Below are 19,967 nucleotides of genomic sequence, written 5' to 3'. Positions count from 1 at the left end.
AATGATGTGTAAGGAAGAGCCTTAGGTAAACATCTTTTTATTATTGAAACCCTAAATAAATAAATCAATGCTGTGTCATTTGTGCCATGGTGGGAAAGCGTTGTTTGTTTGTTTGTTGAAGAGGAAGCTGTGGAGTATTTCTTAAAGACAATCAGACAGGATAATGAGGCCAATTTTGATCCCTGTTAAATCACTGGGATTTAGCCACTCACTTCAAATGGATCAGGATTTGACCAATGGCCAATACGCACAAAGATCCAAGAATGGGTAATGGTGGCCGGGAGAATGTGAGTGCAACAGAGATGCATGGGTGAATTCACCATCTCAGGTTGCAGACGGGTATCTGTGTTAGTCTTTATCATCAAAACCAACAAGGAGTCCTTGTGGCACCTTAGAGACAAACAAATTTATTTGGGCATTAGCTTTCATGGGCTAAAATACACTTAATCAGATGCATGGAATGAAAAATACAGTAGACAGGTATAACTATACAGCCTACTGTATTTTTCACTCCATGCATCTGATGAAGTGGGTTATAGCCCACCAAAGCTAATGTCCAAATAAATGTGTTAGTCTCAAAGGTGCCACAAGGACTCCTCTGTGTTTTCCACATCTTAGCTAATCCTTTGCTAATGCAGAGTAGCTCCATCAACATTACTGGTTTGATACTAGCCCAAAAACGCAAGCCTAAATTCAATAGTGACATAAACACTGGTGTATGCACTGTTGTGGCAGCCATGTTGGTCACCTCATATTTGAGAGAAACGGTGGGTGAGGTAATATCATTTATTTGACCAAGTTCTGCAGGAGAGAGAGACAAGCTTTAAAACGTATACAGAGCTCTTCTTCAGGTCTGGCTATGAGTTCTGCACAAGGTCCACTTTCTCTCTCTAATAAATACTGGTATGAGTAATTTGCCTGATGTCATATGCACTGACCTGGCATTTCATGCATCATCCATTGTAAAACTAGTCACATTAAAGCTAAGAAAGGATCTCACAAAGCAGGCCCATTATTAGTAATAGAATCCCATCTCTGTTCATGGAGATATACAATTCATATATAGGGACAAAGCATAGTATATGATTCGAGAGATAGATCAATAGATCAATCAATAGATAGATAACACCAATTATTGTGACTCATTTCATTATTAAACATTATTTACCAAAGGATTTCTATGAGTATTTTACTCCAATGATCATTTACAAACAGCTGATAATAAGTACCTGGTGTTCGAGCCATTTTCACTGGCAATCTTTTTAACATGCCCTGTTTCTCTTCCCTGAGTGGATAAATTAAACTATCACACCAGGGATCATTAAATAGGACGGTGCCAGTCCTCAACTGGTTTAAATTGATATTGCTCCACTGACATCAACTGAGCATGAGAATTTACACCAGCTGAGAATCTGCTCTGAATGCTCATGATTATTAATCCTTATCTCACTTCCTTTTAATGTTTTGCACTAAGGCCCTGATCCAGCAAACCCCTTTAGAAAGTGCTTAACTTTAAACACGTGAGTAGTTCCACTGATGATTTATATTTTAAAACTCATCCTTTATTGGATTAGAGTTAGGATTAACCCATCTCAGGTTGCAGAGGGGTATCTGTGTTAGTCTGTATCATCAAAACCAACCAGGAGTCCTTGTGGCACCTTGTGGCATCAAATTTATTTGGGAATAAGCTTTTGTGGGCTAAAACCCACTTCAACAGTTGCATGGAGTAAAAAACACAGTAGACAGGTATAAATATACAGCCTACCATATTTTTCACTCCATGCATCTGATGAAGTGGGTTATAGCCCACCAAAGCTAATGTCCAAATAAATGTGTTAGACTCAAAGGTGCCACAAGGACTCCTCGGTGTTTTCCACATCTTAGCTAATTCTTTGCTAAAGCAGAGTAGCTCCATCAACATTGCTGGTTTGATACTGGCTCAAAGACACAAAGCTAAATTCAATAGTGACATAAACACTGATATATGCACTGTTGTTGCAGCCATGTTGGTCCCTGAATATTAGAGAGATGCGGTAGCTACGGTAATATTGTTTATTTGACCAAGTTCTGCAGGGGAGAGAGACAAGATTTCAAATGTATACAGAGCTCTTCTTCAAGTCTGGAGATAAGCTGTGCATAAGGTTCACCTTCTCTCTCTAGTAAATACTGGTATGAATAATTTGCCTGGTGTCATATTTTTATAATATTGGTTTAAATGGAAAAGTACCATAGCATGCACTGACTTGTGTCACGGAGAGTGGGGAAGTCAGGGCCCTGCACCCCCAATTCCCTCGATTTACCATGATTCTCAGCCATCCAGTAAAGAAGAAGGTTTATTGGATGACAGGAACACAGTCCCAAACAGAACTTGTAGGTACTCCTCAGTCAAGTTGTTCTGGGGGGCAGGGAGCTTAGACCCCAGTCCTGGAGCTCCCTCCATTTCCCCAGCCACCTCTAAACTGAAACCCCCTCCAGCTGTCTCACACCCCCTCCCCCTGGTTCCTCCTGCAGCCTTTGTCCAGTTTCCTGGGCAGAAGGTGTCACCTGGCCCCAACCCCACACCTGGGCTCTCATGTAACATGATCAGGTATCTTCCCTCAAGAGAAGACTCCCATTCCCAATGCAGACAGTCCCCAGGTCAATACTCCCCACTCCCTGCTGCATCACATCTCTCCCCACTTCTAGACTGAACTGAGCAGGGTCACTTTGACCAGTGACCTGGGGAAGTTCAGGGCCCCCACTCTGGGACAACGCATCTGCTATCATGTTGGCACTTCCCTTCACATGGACCACGTCCATGTCATAATCTTGCAGGAGCAGGTTTCACCTCAGGAGCTTGACATTGGCTCCTTTCATCTGGTGTAGCCAGGTCAGCGAAGAGTGGCCAGTGTACACAGTGAAGTGTCAACCAAATAGATATAGCTCTAGTTTTTTAAGGGCCCTCACCAGGGCCAGGCATTTCTTCTTGATGGCTGTATAGTTTTGCTCCTGGGGTAGCAGCTTGTTGCTCAAGTACACAATGGGGTGTCTCTCCCCCTTTTCATCCTCCTGCATTAACACCACCCCCAGTCCCGTGTCTGAGGTGTCAGTGAACACCATAAAGGGCCTGTCAAAGTCTGGGTTTGCCAGAATGGGGCCACTGACCAGAGTCTCCTTCAGCACACAGAGAGCCCTCTGGCACTGCTTGGTCCAGACCACCTTGTCTGGCTTCCCCTTCTTGCATAGTCCAGTGATGGGGGCGGCTATGGCGCTAAAGTGGGGCACAAATCTTTGATAATGCCCTACCATCCCAATAAAGGTTTGGACCTGCTTGTTGGTTCAGGGAGCGGGACAGTCTCTGATCATCTCCACCTTGGCTAGTTCTGGCTTTAGGCAGCCACTCCCCACCCAGTGGCCCAGGTAGGACACTTCAACCATCCCCACCTTGCACTTCTCTGCTTTTATGGTCAGCCCAGCCTCCTGGAGTCAATCCAGCACTTGTCTAACCTGGGACACGTGGTCCTCCCAGGTCTGGCTAAAGACACGGATGTTGTCAATATACGGCAAAACTCTCCATCCCCCTCAGTAGCTGATCCACCAGGTGCTGGAAGTTGGCCGGCACTCCCTTGAGGTCGAAAGGCAGGGTCAGGAACTCACAGAGCCCCAAGGAGGTGATAAAGGCAGATTTCAGCCTGGCATGTGCATCCAGTGCCACTTGCCAGTAACCCTTTGTAAGATCCATGGTGGTAAGGTAGTGAGCTCCTCCCAGCTTGTCCAGGAGCCCATCAGGCCTGGGCATGGGCTAGGCATCAGATACAGTGATGGCATTGAGCTTCCGATAGTCCACACAGAACCAGATCAACCCATCCTTTTTGGGGACCAGCACCACCGGCGTGGCTCAAGGGCTGGAAGATGGCTGCATCACCCACAAAGCCAGCATGTCATTGACCTCTCTTTCCCGATCCTGAGCTGTTTTCCCTGTGACTCGGAAGGGAGAGCATCTTATCGGTGAGTGCGATCCTGTCTCCACCCAGTGGACAGTCAGATTAGTGAGTCCAGGCTGGGTGGAAAACAGCTGTTGGTACAGATGCAGCACCCCTCTGATCTCAGCTTGCTGGGCAGGGGTTAGCCGATCAGAGAGAGGAATTTTTTCCAGGGGGGAGCCATGTCCTGTGTCAGGGAATAGATCTACTAAAGGCTCATCTCCCTGCTCCTCCCAATGTCCACACACGGCCAACACCACATTCCCCCTGTCGTAATATGGCTTCATCATATTCAAATGGTACACCCTGCAGTGATGCGCCCGGTTAGACAGATCCATCACATAGTTTATCTCATTTAATTGCTTGACCACCTTCAAAGGGCCTTCCCAAGAGGCCTGTGGCAATTTTTTTCTCACAGGGATGAGAACCATCACCTGATCCCCAGTAGCGTAGGTGCGGACCTGCACTGTGTGGTCATACCAGACTTTCTGCTTCCTCTATGTTCCGGCCAGGTTCTTCTGGGCCAGGCCTATGAGCTCAGCAAGTCTTTCCTGATGGGCACTCTCAGGCCTGTGTGCTCACAGTTCCTCTCGGTTTCCAGGGGTAACCCCTAGCATGCCAGCCCTTCTCCAGGACACCACCTTTCTCCCAGGGTCGATCCGCAGACTCCTCCGCCCATGCGCCTACTCACCACAGTCTCAAGGGGGACCCCGGTATTGCAACAGTCCGTCTCTCTGGTCACACACTCCCAGGGAGTAAGCAGAGCTCCTCCGCCCCCTGAAACTGCTCCTCTCTGACTCTTCAGCATGCCTGGTCCCCATCAACCCCCTTTCATTTTACTACTCCCCAATCACTTACTGAAGGAAGTGCCATCCACAAACTGCAGTAGATCCCACTGCTACTACCAGTTGTCATGGAGAGTTGGGGAGTCAAGGCCCTGCAACCCCATTTCCTGCGATTCACCGTGACTCTCAACCAGCCAGTAAAATGGAAGGTTTATTGGACGACAGGAACACAGTCCCCAACAGAGCTTGTAGGTACAACCAGGAGCCCTCAGTTTTGGGGGGTAGGGAGCTTAGACCCCAGTCCTGGAGCTCCCTCCATTTCCCCAGCCACCTCTAAACTGAAACCCCCTCCAGACATCTCACTCCCGCTCCCCCTGGTTCCTCCTGCAGTCTTTTTCTAGTTTTCCAGGCAGAAGGTGTCACCTGGCCCCAACTCCCTTCCTGGGCTCTCATGTTGTATGCTCAGGTGTCTTCCCTCAAGGAAAGTCTCCCATCCCCAAAGCAGACAGTCCCCAGGTCAATACTCTCCACTCCCTGCTGCATCACAACCTGGTATTTCATTCATCATCCATTGTAAAACTAGTTACATCCAAGCTAAGAAAGGATCTCACAAAGCAGGCCTATTATTAGTATTAGAATACCCATCTTTGGGCATTGGTATATACAATTCATATATGAGGGACAAAAGCATAGTATGTGATTCGAGAGAGAGATCGATCAATAGATAGATAGATAATGCCATTTATTGTGACTCATTCCCTCTTCATGTCTGTCTATAAGTATTCATTATTAAACATTATTTACCAAAGAATATCTATGACTATCTTACTCCGCAGATCACTTACAAGCAGCTCATCATAAGTAACTGGTGTTTGAGCCATTTTCACTGGCAACCTTTTTAACATGCCCTGTTTCTCTTCCTTGAGTGGATACATTGAATTATCACACCAGGGTTCATTTAAAATGAAAGTGTCAGTCCTCAACTGGTTTAAATTTTCATTGCTCCACTGAAATCAATTGAGTTTGAGAACTTACACCAGCTGAGAATCTGCTCTCAAAGCTCATGATTATTAAGGCCCTGATCCAGAAAACCCCTTTAGAAAGTGCTTAACTTTAAACATGTGAGTAGTTCCACTGATGATTTACATTTGAAAACTCATCCTTTATTAGATTAGGGTTAGGACTAGGTCTAAATTGGTGTCAGAACTGTCACCACCTGAATATTTCTGCTTCCCCTATTAATCCATCTCCTACAATTGATGCATTTGAATTACTCACCCCTTCTGGGGACTGGTTTATTAACACAGAATAAGAGTTGTCTCAAATGTAGAATCTCTGAGTTGACTTGGCCCAGACTCACCAGGTGGTTATGCCCCTCCTGGGATCCTAGCTCCCGCATGGAGACCTTAACCATGGTGGGTTTATTTCATTCTCTTATCTAACATAACCATGGAGGCTCTCATAATCCATTCCATTGTCTCACCTGCTGAGCTCTCTGTCTCAGTGATATCTTGTGGCAGTGAGTTCCCCAGTTCAACTGTGTCCTCAGCAGTGCTGGGCAGAGGCCACCCTGGGCACTGTTCAGAACAGGGGGACTGGCTAGGCAGGGGAAGGAGGAGAGTGAGAGAGGAAGGAAGTGATGGCAGGGCTTGCCAATGGGCAGAAGCAGAGGAAATAGTCTTTTGCTTGGAGATGAGGGTAGGAGGAAGCAAGTAGGGGTGGGTGGCCTGTTCCATGGGCCTGGGGCCAGGTCAAAGGAGTGGGGCTGAGAGAGGAGGGGACTAGTAGTCAAAGGGGTTAAGCAGGGATCTCTGAGGAAGGTGAGTCAAGAACTCTGGGTGGAGGAATTTACTCAATGATCCTCTCTTCCAAGAAAACCCAACAGTGATGTCATGGACAATGTCCACATTCCTGATTGAAAGAGCTTTTCAGTAATGTTCTGATTTCTGACATTTCAAAACATCGGTACTTTTGGTATTTTTTACCAAACATAAGATTACATTGAAGTAAGAAAAGGAGGCCCACATAAGCCACCTTAGCACGTAACTGGCAGTACAAAAAATAAAGTTAAAATAATAATTCTAAATGGAAACCGCTGTTTAAAATGTTCCCAATATAAAATAAAAACATTTAATTGAAAATGAGATTTTCCCACAAAAAATAAAATAAAATAAAATGGATGTCAGTGAAACTGTTTGTTTTGTTGAGAATATTTTTTTGGTCAAAGATTTCTGACCTCTTCAGCTGTCTAACAGCTAAAGGTAATGACTGGAAAGGGTTTGTTCATCATTTGCTTACAGTCAATTAGACGTACTTCAGTGCATTGTTGGGTCAGGCTACAGTGGTCAGTATCTTGAGGAACTGAACATGTTAGAAACCCTCAGGGTTAGATTCACAAGAGACCTGAGGTGCCAGCTGCCACTTTAGGCACCTGGGGCTGGACTCACAAAGAAACATAACCTTGCAATGTTGAGTGGTCCCCACAGCTAAGTGTCAGGTACCTAGAAAATCCCTGGGGTTCAAAAAGCCTGTGTCTAGTGCTCAAAGAATGGGGGATGATGGCACCTCAGAATGGGATCCATAAAAGCCAATGTGCTTGGCAGCTCCTCGGCTAAGGCGGCCAATGGGAGATGTAGTGTGCTAAGCCCTGCCCCTCTCTCAGAGGTAGGCACCTAAGCGCAGGCTACAGGGAGGTGTGTCCTGCCGCTGGGGATTCTTAGGCCTGGTCTACACTGAGGGGGGTCGAACTAAGGTACGCAACTTCAGCTACGCGAATAACGTAGCTGAAGTCGAACTACCTTAGTTCGAACTACTTACCCGTCTTCACGGCGCGGGATAGAAGTCCTCGGCTCCCCCATCAACTCCGCCACCTCCATTCACGGTGGTGAAGTTCTGGAGTCGACAGGAGCGCGTTCGGAGTTCGATATATTGCATCTAGATGAGACACGATATATCGAACTCCGAGAACCTAGATGTGACCCCTCTCCTGGAGTTAGGAGTTTAGGCCGTATTAGCGGCGAAGGAGCTCCTCACAACCGTTATCCCAGCACTTAGGGTATCACCTGGGGACCGTGAGACCCTAGATGCACATCCGCACTTCTGTCTCCCACACCCCAGGCGAATGCGCTGACCATGTGGCTAAGAGCTACAAGGGAAGTACTCCTGCTCCATCTTTCTGTGTGACATGCTTATGGGGTCCCGCTCCAGTAGGCAAACTCTGGGCAGACTTACTGCACTGGCCCTTCAGGTGAGTTAGGGGGTGAAGTCCTGTTGTGCCCTCACTCATGCGTTGCTCATGGGGCTTATGTATCTCTCCCCTCTACACCCCAGCTTCCTGCATTGACTCCCAGAAAGAGATCACAGCTGGGAATCCCAAGCAGAGGGAGGCACCTCCCTGCAGCTTGGATTTAGGTGCCAAATTCCCCAAGGGAGGCAGGGCTTTGTGCATGCCCCACTCCCTGGCATCTCCCCCTGGCTAGCTTAGGCAAAAAGCTGCCTTTGCAATGCCTACATCCCTCTGTGAATCTGGCCCTTGCAACCTGCTCAGGCTGGCTGGGTCACCCAGCGTGTCAGGGACACTCCCCTTTGCAACCTGGAACCTCCCCACTCCACATTGCATAATGTTATCACTCCCAGAATGTGACTGGACAATAATAGGCCACCGGGCGGGATTAGAACCAGAGCTTGGGGGCTTTCCATTGGCCACGATACCCGTCACTCTCAGTGACCTCGGAGAAGGTGGATGGAAAGAGGAGGTGAAGGACCTTTCAAGGTCCCTTCCAGTTTTAGGAGATTGGTATAGCTCCAGTTATTACCTTTTAATCCCCAAATGGGTACTCCAGCCAATCAGAGCCCCCTTGCTGTCTTCCAGCCCAGAAGTCAGGCAAAACAAAGAACAAAAAAAGTAGGGAAGCTTCATATGAGACTCTTTCTCCAATCCTCAATAGTTCCCAGATAGCAAGGTAGTTAGGCCAGGTCTACATTGTAAACTTATCCCTGCATGCTATTGATAGAACTATGTGTGAAAAATCCACACCTGTGAGCAACGCAGTTACACCTACCTAACCCCTACTGTAGACAGCGCTATGTGGCCAGGAGAGCTTTTCCCCTCAACATAGCTACTGTCTCTCATGGAGGTGCATAAACTATGCCAATGGGAGAAGCTGTCCCATCAGGGTAGTATTGTCTTCACTGAAGCACTACAGCAGTCCAGCTGCACTGGTGCCACTGCAGGTCTACACTTAAAACCCTGCCCTTAGACTCAGTTCAGGCAAGAGCCTTGATCTGACAAGCCTCATTTGAGTGCAGGAAACACCACTGACTTCATGCACTAGCTTCCCTGCTGGAGCAGAAGCCTGGGAGAGGAGGAGGACAGGCAGTTCTCAAGGATTCATCACCGGTGAACAAGCTGTTTAAACAGAAGTGTGTTGCAGTAGAAGCTGTAAGAGAAAAGACATTCATGCTCCCTGGTTTGATATCCAGATTTCACTTGTCCCAATTTCTGAATGTTGGCAGATGTACCCGTATGTATACAACAGCCACAAGCCCATCATTATAACTGGTAACAGACCTGTAAATACAAATGCAAGTGGAGATGTTTCTGGTGAGTGCAAGCAGGGCCGGCTCCAGGTTTCTACTGCCCCAAGTGGCGGGGTGGGGGGTGGGGAAAGCCAATCGGCGGCACTTCGGCGGCAGTTCAATAGTGCTGCTCCATTCTTCGGCAGCACTTTGGCAACGGGTCCTTCACTCCCTCTCTTCCTCTTTGGCGGCACTTCGGCGGCAGCTCTAAGAGGAAAAGTGGGACTGAGGGACCCGCCGCCAAATTCCTGCCAAAGACCTGGACTTGCGGCCCCAACGGTGGACGAAGTGCCGCCCCTTTGTATTAGCCGTCCCAAGCACCTGCTTCCTTAGCTGGTGCCTGGAGCCAGCCCTGGGTGCAAGGAAGACTGTGGATTCATATTCTGGTCATAGCAGAGCCAGGGAGCTTATGACTAGTTACACTGCTTGGTGTTCAGCTGTTTGAATTTGTGATGTAGCTGTTAACAAGCTTTCCAGCAGAATTAATTTACTCTCCAGCTCTGACAGCATATTCATTTCTCATCTTTGGGCCTGTTTGTAACACAATCTACAGCAATTAATTGTGATGCTACAAACAGAATTGTGACCATAGGTGAGAAATACCCAGGACATGAATTCTAAAAGCCAATCCCGTGCAAGAATGAAACTATGGTAAAACAAACACAGGAAATGATTTAGAATTTCCTTTTGTTGAATATGTTGAGTGTTCCGTAGCTTAAGTCTTTAAGTTGCAGAATTGTTTTATGCCTCTTTGATGTGGGGCAAGAGGACTGTTGCTTTTCCAGTCCTTATTTTTCTGTTATAGTCTGGAGTGTATCCTCATGAATTACAAGAAGAAATGCAAACCAGTGGAAGCCATCTCTCTCCTTCAAACCTGCTGTATTCTCAAGCTCTCACCTACTGATGTATAAAGCAAAATGATTTGGATTAGTCATGTGATAACTTTCTCTCATTTATAGGAAATGTGCCTTTATTTAAAAGTTACACTCCTAATTTAAAAATACTAATAAGCACAGGCCACACCTTGCACAGTGCCTTGGTAATCTTGAGTATGAGCTGGTGAAGAGGATTTCATGTTTGCATTTCAGAATCTAGAAGCAATGTATTATTGCCAGTGACTACTGCGTTCTAGATAAATTTGAAGAGTATGTTTGGGTATCTGTCCTCTTCGCTGTCTCCTTCATGCCCCAATTTAAAGGTGTCTCTTCTGACACACTACTAAGGGATGGGAACCAAATCTTAAATTTGTGCCTTCTTGGAAGAAACTCTTAACACATCTGCCATTTGAACAGACTTTGCCTGCCTTGCCTTACTCCATTAATGCCTTCTGACTAGTTGTGGAAGAACCTGCCACCCTTTATGAATATGCAGTTAAATTCTATTATTGAAGTTCTAAATATTGGAGCACTGAACCGTTAGTGCTGCCTTGTGGTATTTCTGATTAAACACTTCTCTAGAAGGTATTTACATTCTCTTCAAAAGACACTTTTTGGTGTCAGTTTAATCTGAAAGAGTATCTTTAAAAATGTTTAGTGTTTGTAATGTAGACACTTACCAAAGTTGGTTTTGTTTGGGTTTTTTGTCTTTCGCCAAAAAGTAGTTCAGTGAAAACTTTTCTCTGCAAGCCAGCAAGATGTTTCCAGTGTAGAATCAGTGCCAAAGGTAGTTTAAAAATGTATATATATTTATATGTAATCTGTTTGCATTACTTCACAAACTAGTCCTCTGAGTGAGTGTTCCCTTAGGACTTCAGGAAAGGCTGGTAACAAATGTCGTTGCCTCTTCCCTCTTCTCGACAAACTTTTTCGGTATGGCTGACTACTCTCCATGAGGAGGGAAAGAAATAAGTTGGTGTTTCACCCAGAGTCACCACTGTGTGTACCCTCTAATCTGTCTGTTTCTAATTTCTTTCCAGTCCTTGTTTCTACTTCCTCTGTATAGTTTTTCCTTTCTCTTGTCTCTTTTTTCCTCCCTTACTTTGCTCTGTTGGCTTATAATTAACTATCTGAGGTCTTGCCTGTTTCTTTGAGGATGAAGAGGGAGAGAAAGGCAAGGATTTCTTTGCCTGCTGAAGTAATTTCTGTTTTATCTTCATCACTGCAGTGACTTCTTTGAATGTACAAAGTCTCTTAGAAAAATAACTCGACTGTATAAATGCACCATGGACCAGTAACAAAGCTAACAGTACAAAAATGTAATCTTATTTACTCACAATTAAGAAACTTTTTATTATTATGTTTATGCTGCAGCTTTTAAAGAAATATCAACTCTCTGTACTAGTTCCTACACTGTCAGAGGTTTCTAAGTGTATGTCACCAGGGAGGTGTGTGTCCCTGCACTGTGTTGGCCTTTGTAACTTTTAATAAAGCAGCTGTTGAAACTACCATGTGTTCCTCAGCGTGTGTGTGTGTTGGGGGGGGGCTGTTAGGAAGAAAGGCCTCTGCTGCCTTGCGCTGCTGGGGAGGCGGCTGCACCTCCTGGGCGGGCGTTGAGGGCAGAGTGGCCCATGGATGGTTGCCGCGCGGGGCCAGGCTGTAGCCCCAGATCCCCACCCTGGGTGATGGGCGGGGGGAGGGCAGGGGGAGCTGGGTGCTGAGGCAGCGGCTCGAGCCCCAGCCAGTAGGTGGTTCCGTCTCTAGATTTAGCCCCTCAGGGGGTTGGGGGTGGCTGCGTGCGTGTGTTCCTCTGTGTGCTGTCCCAGCTCTGTGCACACAGCTGACACAGCAGATCTCGAGAAAACCCCCAATGACCACAGACTCTAGTAAGAAACGAAGGCACGTCGGCCAGGTTAATTGTCGAAGAAAAACACAGTCTCCAGCTCCCCGGCATAGAAGTCCAAGGTGCTGCTGAGGTGTGGCTAGCTAGTACTTATGTGCTCCCTGACAATGGACTCAGCTCAGTCAGTGGTGGGACTTTCCACTGCCCCGAGGCTGGCCAAAGACACTGCCCCAGGGATGCATTCTTATACACCGGTACAAACATGTTACACATCACTCCTGACATATTGAGGTGCAACCCTTCTACCTAGCAAGGTACAACCCTTCTACGTAGTAAGGTGCCGCCTCTCACTTTGTACATGTTGATTCGAACAAAACAACTCTCCATCATATTACCCTTTTGGCCCTGTCATTGGGATGGGTCAACCTGTTCCTTGTTATCTGTGAGGAGTATACAAGTATGCAAATGTTCTGATAACTGGTGTCTCTTTTCGCAGCATCAGCCCTTTTCTTGCCAGCTTCTGAGAGCAGGGCCTGCCTCTGGCTCACAGCTTAACTTTGCTTTATGTTAGTAAAGTCTTGACCATTACTTTAGTTCAAGCCTTAGGCCTCATACTGGGCCTCTGATAAGGGTTTATCTTTCAGGACCTCCTCTTACTACAGGGGCTCCCTGACAGCCGCTCTGCCCCGCCGCACTCGTATTGCCCTATGGAAATGCAGGGGGGGGGGCGCCCAGGGCCCAATGGGAGGCAGCTGTGTGGTGAGTCGGAGGCCGAGCCTGCTCACTGTGGGGCTGTGTGAGGCTCTCAGGAAGGGGGAGAGAGACCCCGCTAGTGGCTTGACCCTGGGGAGTGATGGGGGAGCCCGAGCTCTAGGGGTTCTACCTAAAGAACCACAGGGCTGAGGGCAAGGGCTGTAACTCTCTGGCCTTCGGGGGGCTCAATAAGCCCTCCTACAAGCTGGGGTGCAGGTGAGGGGTTGCAGTGGCTCTATAACAACCACCCCCGGGCAAAATGAGACATGGACTTACATTCACCCTGTACTGAATTGCAGCCACTTCTGGGGTGAAGGGCAGTAGCTGCATAACAACACACAGCAAAACTGCACAGGGATTGCCTGCCCAGTGCTGAAATGCAGATATCTCTGGGGTGGAGCGCAGCAGCAGTGTAGTAACACAGCAACACTATACAGGGATCACTCACCTGGCACTGAAATGCAGACATCTCTGAATGGAGCACAGCTGATGTGCAACAGCTGCAGCGGCACAGCAGCCAGCAAACAGAGCTGTAAACAGGGGAGTTTCACTGGGAGTTCTGTTGGAGGAGCAGGTATTTGTATTTTTGTATTTTGTGTAGTTTGTATGTGTGGAGGCTGCTAGGGGCAGGGTGCTGGGAGAGAAGCTGAGCATTGCTTAGGGGGCGGGGCTTATCTGCCTAGGGGTCCTATAAAGGTAGCCAGCCAGTCAGGCAGCGGCATAGACAGCTGCAGCAGCACAGCAGCCAGCAAACAGCTGTAAACAGGGGAGTTTCACTGGGAGTTTACAGGGGGAGTTTTCAGGGGAGACCTAGACCGTGGCAGAAGAACCAACAGGTTAGTGAAGGGGGGTGGCGGTCTGCCAGTGTTCTGGTGCCTGTTGGGGGTTTGTTTTGGTTTTTGTTTCTTTGACTAACAGGTTTTCAGTGGGAAGGCTATGACTGATACAGAGGCAGCAGTTAAAGTCACAATGAGGATGACCAGATGTAGAAGTTGTGGCATGTACATGATCCTGGAGCGCATACCTGAAAAGAGTTTTGTCTGCATGAAGTGCTGCCTGATAGAGCAGATGGAAGAAAAGATCTGAGGACTGGAGGTGCAGGTGGAAACTCTGGTCGAGTCTAGAAGGGGGTTCGAGCAGATAATGGAGCAAATATATGAGGCGGCTGAAGGGATACTCTCAGACTTGCAGATGGAAGCAGGGCCAAAGAATTCTGAGGGGAGACTGCTGGGTGAGGAAAGTGGATGATGGAAGCATGTAACTAAGAACCAGGCAGAGGAAAAGATGGGCCAGTGAAGGAGAAATAAAGCTCAAGAACAGGTTTGCAGAGTTGGAAAATGAAGAAGGGACACAGCAGGTGGTCACTGAAGGTGAGAGGGCAAGGAAAAAGAGAAGAGCAGCTAGCCCTACAGGAAGAGGGGAAGAGTCAATGGAGACAACACCAAATATGAGCCCCAGGAGATTACAGGATGGGTTGCGGAGGATTGCAAGGGTGAACAGGAATCGAGAGGACTTGCGGCCAGTGGGAGCAGGCGATAGACCAGAGAATCATACTGTCACCAGGAAAAGGCAGGTCTGCGTGATTGGGGACTCCTTACTGAGAAGAATAGACAGGCCTGTAACTAGAGCTGATCCGGAGAACAGAAGGGTGTGCTGTCTGCCGGGTGCTAAGATACAGGATGTGGACCTGAGGCTGAAAAGGATCTTAAAGGGAGCGGGAAAGAATCTGTTGATTATCCTTCATGTGGGAACAAATGATACGGCTAGGTTCTCGCTGGAACGTATCAAGGGAGACTATGCCAGGCTGGGGAAGACGCTTAAGGAAATCGAAGCTCAGGTGATCTTCAGTGGGATTCTGCCTGTTCCTAGAGAAGGGCAACAAAGGTGTGACAAGATTATGGCAATCAATAGATGGCTCAGGCAGTGGTGCTATAAGGAGGGCTTTGGGATGTACGGCCACTGGGAAGCATTCATGGACAGAGGACTGTTCTCTCGGGATGGACTTCACCTGAGTAAGGAGGGAAATAGACTTCTAGGATGGAGGGTCGCCCAACTGATTAAGAGAGCTTTAAACTAGGAATTTGGGGGAGATGGTTGGGAGATGTCCAGGTAATCTCCACGCCGGAACTTAACACCGAGAGGGAAGAAAACAAAGTAAGAGAGGATACAGCCATGAGCAGAAGAATGGACATAAGGAGGAAGGGTAGTGTAGATACCAGTCTAATAGGTGATACTGGTGGTAGAATGTCTGTGCCTAACCGGATAAAGAATGTCAGTGAAGCCAAACGGCAAAAATTAAGCTGTTTGTACACTAATGCGAGGAGCCTAGGAAACAAAATGGAGGAACTAGAGCTACTGGTGCAGGAAGTGAAACCGGATATTATAGGGATAACAGAAACATGGTGGAATAGTAGTCATGACTGGAGTACAGGTACTGAAGGCTATGTGCTGTTTAGGAAAGACAGAAATAAAGGCAAAGGTGGTGGAGTAGCATTGTATATCAATGATGAGGTTAACTGTAAAGAAATAAGAAGGGATGGAATGGATAAGACAGAGTCTGTCTGGGCAAAAATCACATTGGGAAAGAAAGCTACTAGAGCCTCCCCTGAGATAGTGCTTGGGGTTTGCTACAGACTGCCGGGATCTGATTTGGAGATGGATAGAGACCTCTTTAATGTTTTTCATGAAGTAAACACTAATGGGAATTGTGTGATCATGGGGGACTTTAACTTCCCAGATATAGACTGGAGGACAAGTGCTAGTAGTAGTAATAGGACTCAGATTTTTCTGGATGTGGTAGCTGATGGATTTCTTCATCAAGTAGTTGAAGAGCCAACAAGGGGGGATGCCATTTTAGATTTGGTTTTGGTGAGTAGTGAGGACCTCATAGAAGAAATGGTTGTAGGGGACAACCTGGGTTCGAGTGATCATGAGTTAATTCAGTTCAAACTAGATGGAAGGATAAACAAAAATACATCTTGGACTAGGGTTTTTGATTTCAAAAGGGCTAACTTTAAAGAATTAAGTAAATTAGTTAGGCAAGTGGATTGGACTGAAGAACTTACTTCAAGTCAAAGTTGCAGAAACTATCAGAAGCCTGCATCCCAACAAAGGGGAAAAAAATCATAGGCAGGAGTTGTAGACCAAGCTGGATGAGCAAGCATCTCAGAGAGGTGATTAAGAAAAAGCAGAAAGCCTACAGGGAGTGGAAGATGAGCGGGATTAGCAGGGAAAGCTACCTTATTGAGGTCAGAACATGTAGGGATGAAGTGAGACAGGCTAAAAGCCATGTAGAGTTGAACCTTGCAAAGGGAATTAAAACTAATAGTAAAAGGTTCTATAGCCATATCAATAAGAAGAAAACAAAGAAAGAAGTGGGACCGCTAAACACTGAGGATGGAGTGGAGGTTAAAGATAATCTAGGCATGGCCCAATATCTAAATAAATACTTTGCCTCGGTCTTTAATAAGGCTAATGAGGAGCTTAGGGATAATGGAAGGATGACAATTGGGAATGAGGATATGAAGGTGTGACGTTATGAGTGTGATATAATATCTCATTGAAAGGTGACAGGGCCAGAAAGAGTTAATTAACTCATAGACTGACCTGACCCATGGGTGAACCTTGAGGACTGGTTAGGAAGATATGTAAATGACTAGAGCTTTGAAATGCAAGTCTGCATTGTTAGAGGTAGAAGGGGAGATGTTTGCTCAGGTCTTGTGATGTCAGCAAACAAGTCTCATCTATTGCTATAGTTTTAATTCAAAGATAAAAAAAGAAATATTAACATTTATAATGATACTTGAGTAAAATAGTATTATTGTCTATGTGTCTCCTTGAAGGTTGTGCTAACCTGTATCTGAACTGTTTAATGGATAAATTACTCTGTGCTAATTGCCAGGAGATTTGGGAGAAGGAGTTAAGCCTATTGTTTTCTCAGGCCGAAAGGCTGCTGGAAATGTATAAGAAGCCTGGGACACGATCCTTCTTCATCTCAGATCTGCTTTGGGTTTCAAGAGGGGGAAACCTTAAGCCACAAGGATTGAGATCCCCAGTCATTGACTGGAGCCACCCTGAATATGGAAATTGGACTGTAACCTATGGACTATTTCTAAAAGAACTTTTGGCAACTACAAGCTTATCTCTACTGTGTTTCTGAACCTCAAGAATTGAATTCAAGTCTGTATGTATATTGATCTTTTAACCAACACTCTCTCTTTTCTTTTTTAATAAATTTTAGCTTAGTTAATAAGAATTGGCTATAGCGTGTATTTTGGGTAAGATCTAAGTTATAATTGGACCTGGATATGTGGCTGATCCTTTGGGATTGGAAGAACCTTTTCTTTTATATGATGAAGTAAAATTCTCAGGAATCATCATCATATCTGACAGGTGTGTCTGGATGGAGGCCTGAGGCTGGGTACTTTAAGGGAACTGCGTGGTTTGGACTTCTAAGTGACCAGTGAGGTACTGTAGAAGCTGTTTTGTGCTGGTTGGTAAATCTAAGTATTGGAATAACCACCAGTGTTTGGGGTTTGTCTGCCCCGTTTGGTTTGCAGTTCACCCTAATTGAGTGACCTCAGCTGGTTCCCACGGGCAGCACCGTCACAGAAGGTAGATATTACCACATCCGAGGTAGAAGCCAAACTCGAACAGCTTAATGGGACTAAATCGGAGGACCCAGATAATCTTCATCCAAGAATATTAAAGGAACTGGCACATGAAATTGCAAGCCCATTAGCAAGAATTTTTAATGAATCGGTAAACTCAGGGGTTGTACCGTACGACTGGAGAATTGCTAACATAGTTCCTATTTTTAAGAAAGGGAAAAAAAGTGATCCGAGTAACTATAGGCCTGTTAGTTTGAAACATCTGTAGTATGTAAGGTCTTGGAAAAATTTTTGAAGGAGAGGGTAGTTAAGGACATTGAGGTCAATGGTAATTTGGACAAAATACAACATGGTTTCACAAAAGGTAGATCGTGCCAAACCAACCTGATCTCCTTCTTTGAGAAAGTAACAGATTTTTTAGACAAAGGAAATGCAGTGGATCTAATTTACCTCAATTTCAGTAAGGCATTTGACATGGTTCTACATGGGGAATTATTAGCTAAATTGGAAAATAATGGGGATAAATATGAAAATTGAAAGGTGGATAAGGAACTGGTTAAAGGGGAGACTACAACGGGTCATACTGAAAGGTGAACTGTCAGGCTGGAAGGAGGTTACTAGTGGAGTTCCTCAGGGATCAGTTTTGGGACCAATTTTATTTAACTGTTTGTTTTATTACTGACCTTAGCACAAAAAGTGGAAATGTGCTAATAAAGTTTGCGGATGACACAAAGCTGGGAGGTATTGCTAACACAGAGAAGGACCGGGCTATCATACAGGAAGATCTGGATGACCTTGTAAACTGGAGTAATAGTAATAGAATGAAATTTAATAGTGAAAAGTGCAAGGTCATGCATTTAGGGATTAATAACAAGAATTTTAGTTATAAATTGGGGATGCATCAGTTGGAAGTAACAGAGGAGGAGAAGGACCTCGGAGTATTGGTTGATCACAGGATGACTATGAGCCGCCAATGTGATATGGCCGTGAAAAAAGCTAATGCGGTTTTAGGATGCATCAGGCGAGGTATTTCCAGCAAAGATAAGGAGGTGTTAGTACCATTATACAAGGCACTGGTGAGACCTCATCTGGAATACTGTGTGCAGTTCTGGTCTCCCATGTTTAAGAAGGATGAATTCAAACTGGAACAGGTTCAGAGACGGGCTACTAGGATGATTTGAGGAATGGAAAACCTGTCTTATGAAAGGAGACTCAAAGAGCTTGGCTTGTTTAGCCTAACCAAAAGAAGGTTGAGGGGGGATATGATTGCTCTTTATAAATATATCAGAGGGATTAATATTAGGGAGGGAGAGGAATTATTCAAGCTTAGTAACAATGTGGACACAAGAACAAATGGATATAAACTAGACACTAGGAAGTTTAGACTTGAAATTAGACGAAGGTTTCTAACCATTAGAGGAGTGAAGTTCTGGAACAGCCTTCCAAGGGGAGTAGTGGGGGCAAAAGACATATCTGGCTTTAAGACTAAGCTTGATAAATTTATGGAGGGGATGGTATGATGGGATAGCCTAATTTTGGCAATTAATTTGGCAATTGATCTTTGATTATCAGCAGGTAAGTATGCCCAGTGGTCTGTGATGGGATGTTAGATGGGTTGGGATCTGAGTTACTACAGAGAATTCTTTCCTGGGTGCTGGCTGGTGAGTCTTGCCCACATGCTCAGGGTTTAACTGATCGCCATATTTGGGGTCGGGAAGGAATTTTCCTCCAGGGCAGATTGGCAGAGGCCCTGGAGGTTTTTTGCCTTCCTCTGCAGCATGGGGCACGGGTCACTTGCTGGAGGATTCTCTGCAGCTTGAGGTCTTCAAAGTGCAATTTGGGGACTTCAACAACTCAGACATAGGCTAGGGGTTTGTTATAGAAGTGGATGGGTGAGATTCTGTGGCCTGCATTGTGCAGGAGGTCAGACTAGATGATCTTAATGGTCCCTTCTGACCTTAGTCTAACAACACTACACAGGGATCACTCACCCAGCACTGAAATGATGCCACCTCTGGGGTAGGAATGCAGCAGCTGCTGAACAGTTTACAACAGGGTGCAAAGAAGACTCTCACTTCCATTTGAAACTTCTGGGGGAGTTTAACAGCATGTTCTGTTTCTGTAACCTGAGCTGAACAGCAGCCAGGGCACAATAGCTTGGGTCTGCACTGCAGCTAACCACACAACAGCTCTGCCATGAGGGATTTGCTCTGATTGATGGAGGAAGGGATGGGGTAGGGAGCCAGTCAAGCCTGGGGAAACAAATTCCTTCTCCAGGAGGCTTTGCTCCAGGATCTTGGAGCCCAGGCTCTACGGCCATTAATTACTGCACCACCCAGCTGGAAGGGAAGGGCTGGGGCAGGTCTCTGCACTCCACATGTCACACACAGACAAGGCAGAACGAACCATGTCACAGAATGAATCAATTGCAGAGCCTGGACTAGAACCCAGGAATCCTAACTGCCGGCTCTCTGCTCTGACCATTAGACCCCACTCTGCTTGCAGTCAGGATTGAACCCAGGAGTCCTGACTCCTAGACCATCCACCATTCCTCTAATCCA

The 19,967-nt window shown here is 46.1% G+C and overlaps 1 protein-coding gene across 1 annotated transcript in view; it reads left to right on the top strand.

Moving 5' to 3' along the window:
• The first annotated feature begins 236 nt into the window (after positions 1-236).
• LOC120379976 (syntaxin-binding protein 1-like) overlaps positions 237-19,967 on the top strand; it is a 32,233-nt gene continuing 12,502 nt past the window's right edge. The window contains exon 1 of the mRNA XM_039497488.1: positions 237-287. Coding sequence (XP_039353422.1) covers positions 237-287 — 51 coding nt within the window. The remainder of the gene's footprint in view (positions 288-19,967) is intronic.

Source organism: Mauremys reevesii, linkage group 13 (assembly GCF_016161935.1).
Source record: "Mauremys reevesii isolate NIE-2019 linkage group 13, ASM1616193v1, whole genome shotgun sequence".
Lineage (NCBI taxonomy): Eukaryota > Metazoa > Chordata > Testudines > Geoemydidae > Mauremys > Mauremys reevesii.
This window is presented reverse-complemented; position numbering and strand designations above follow the sequence as displayed.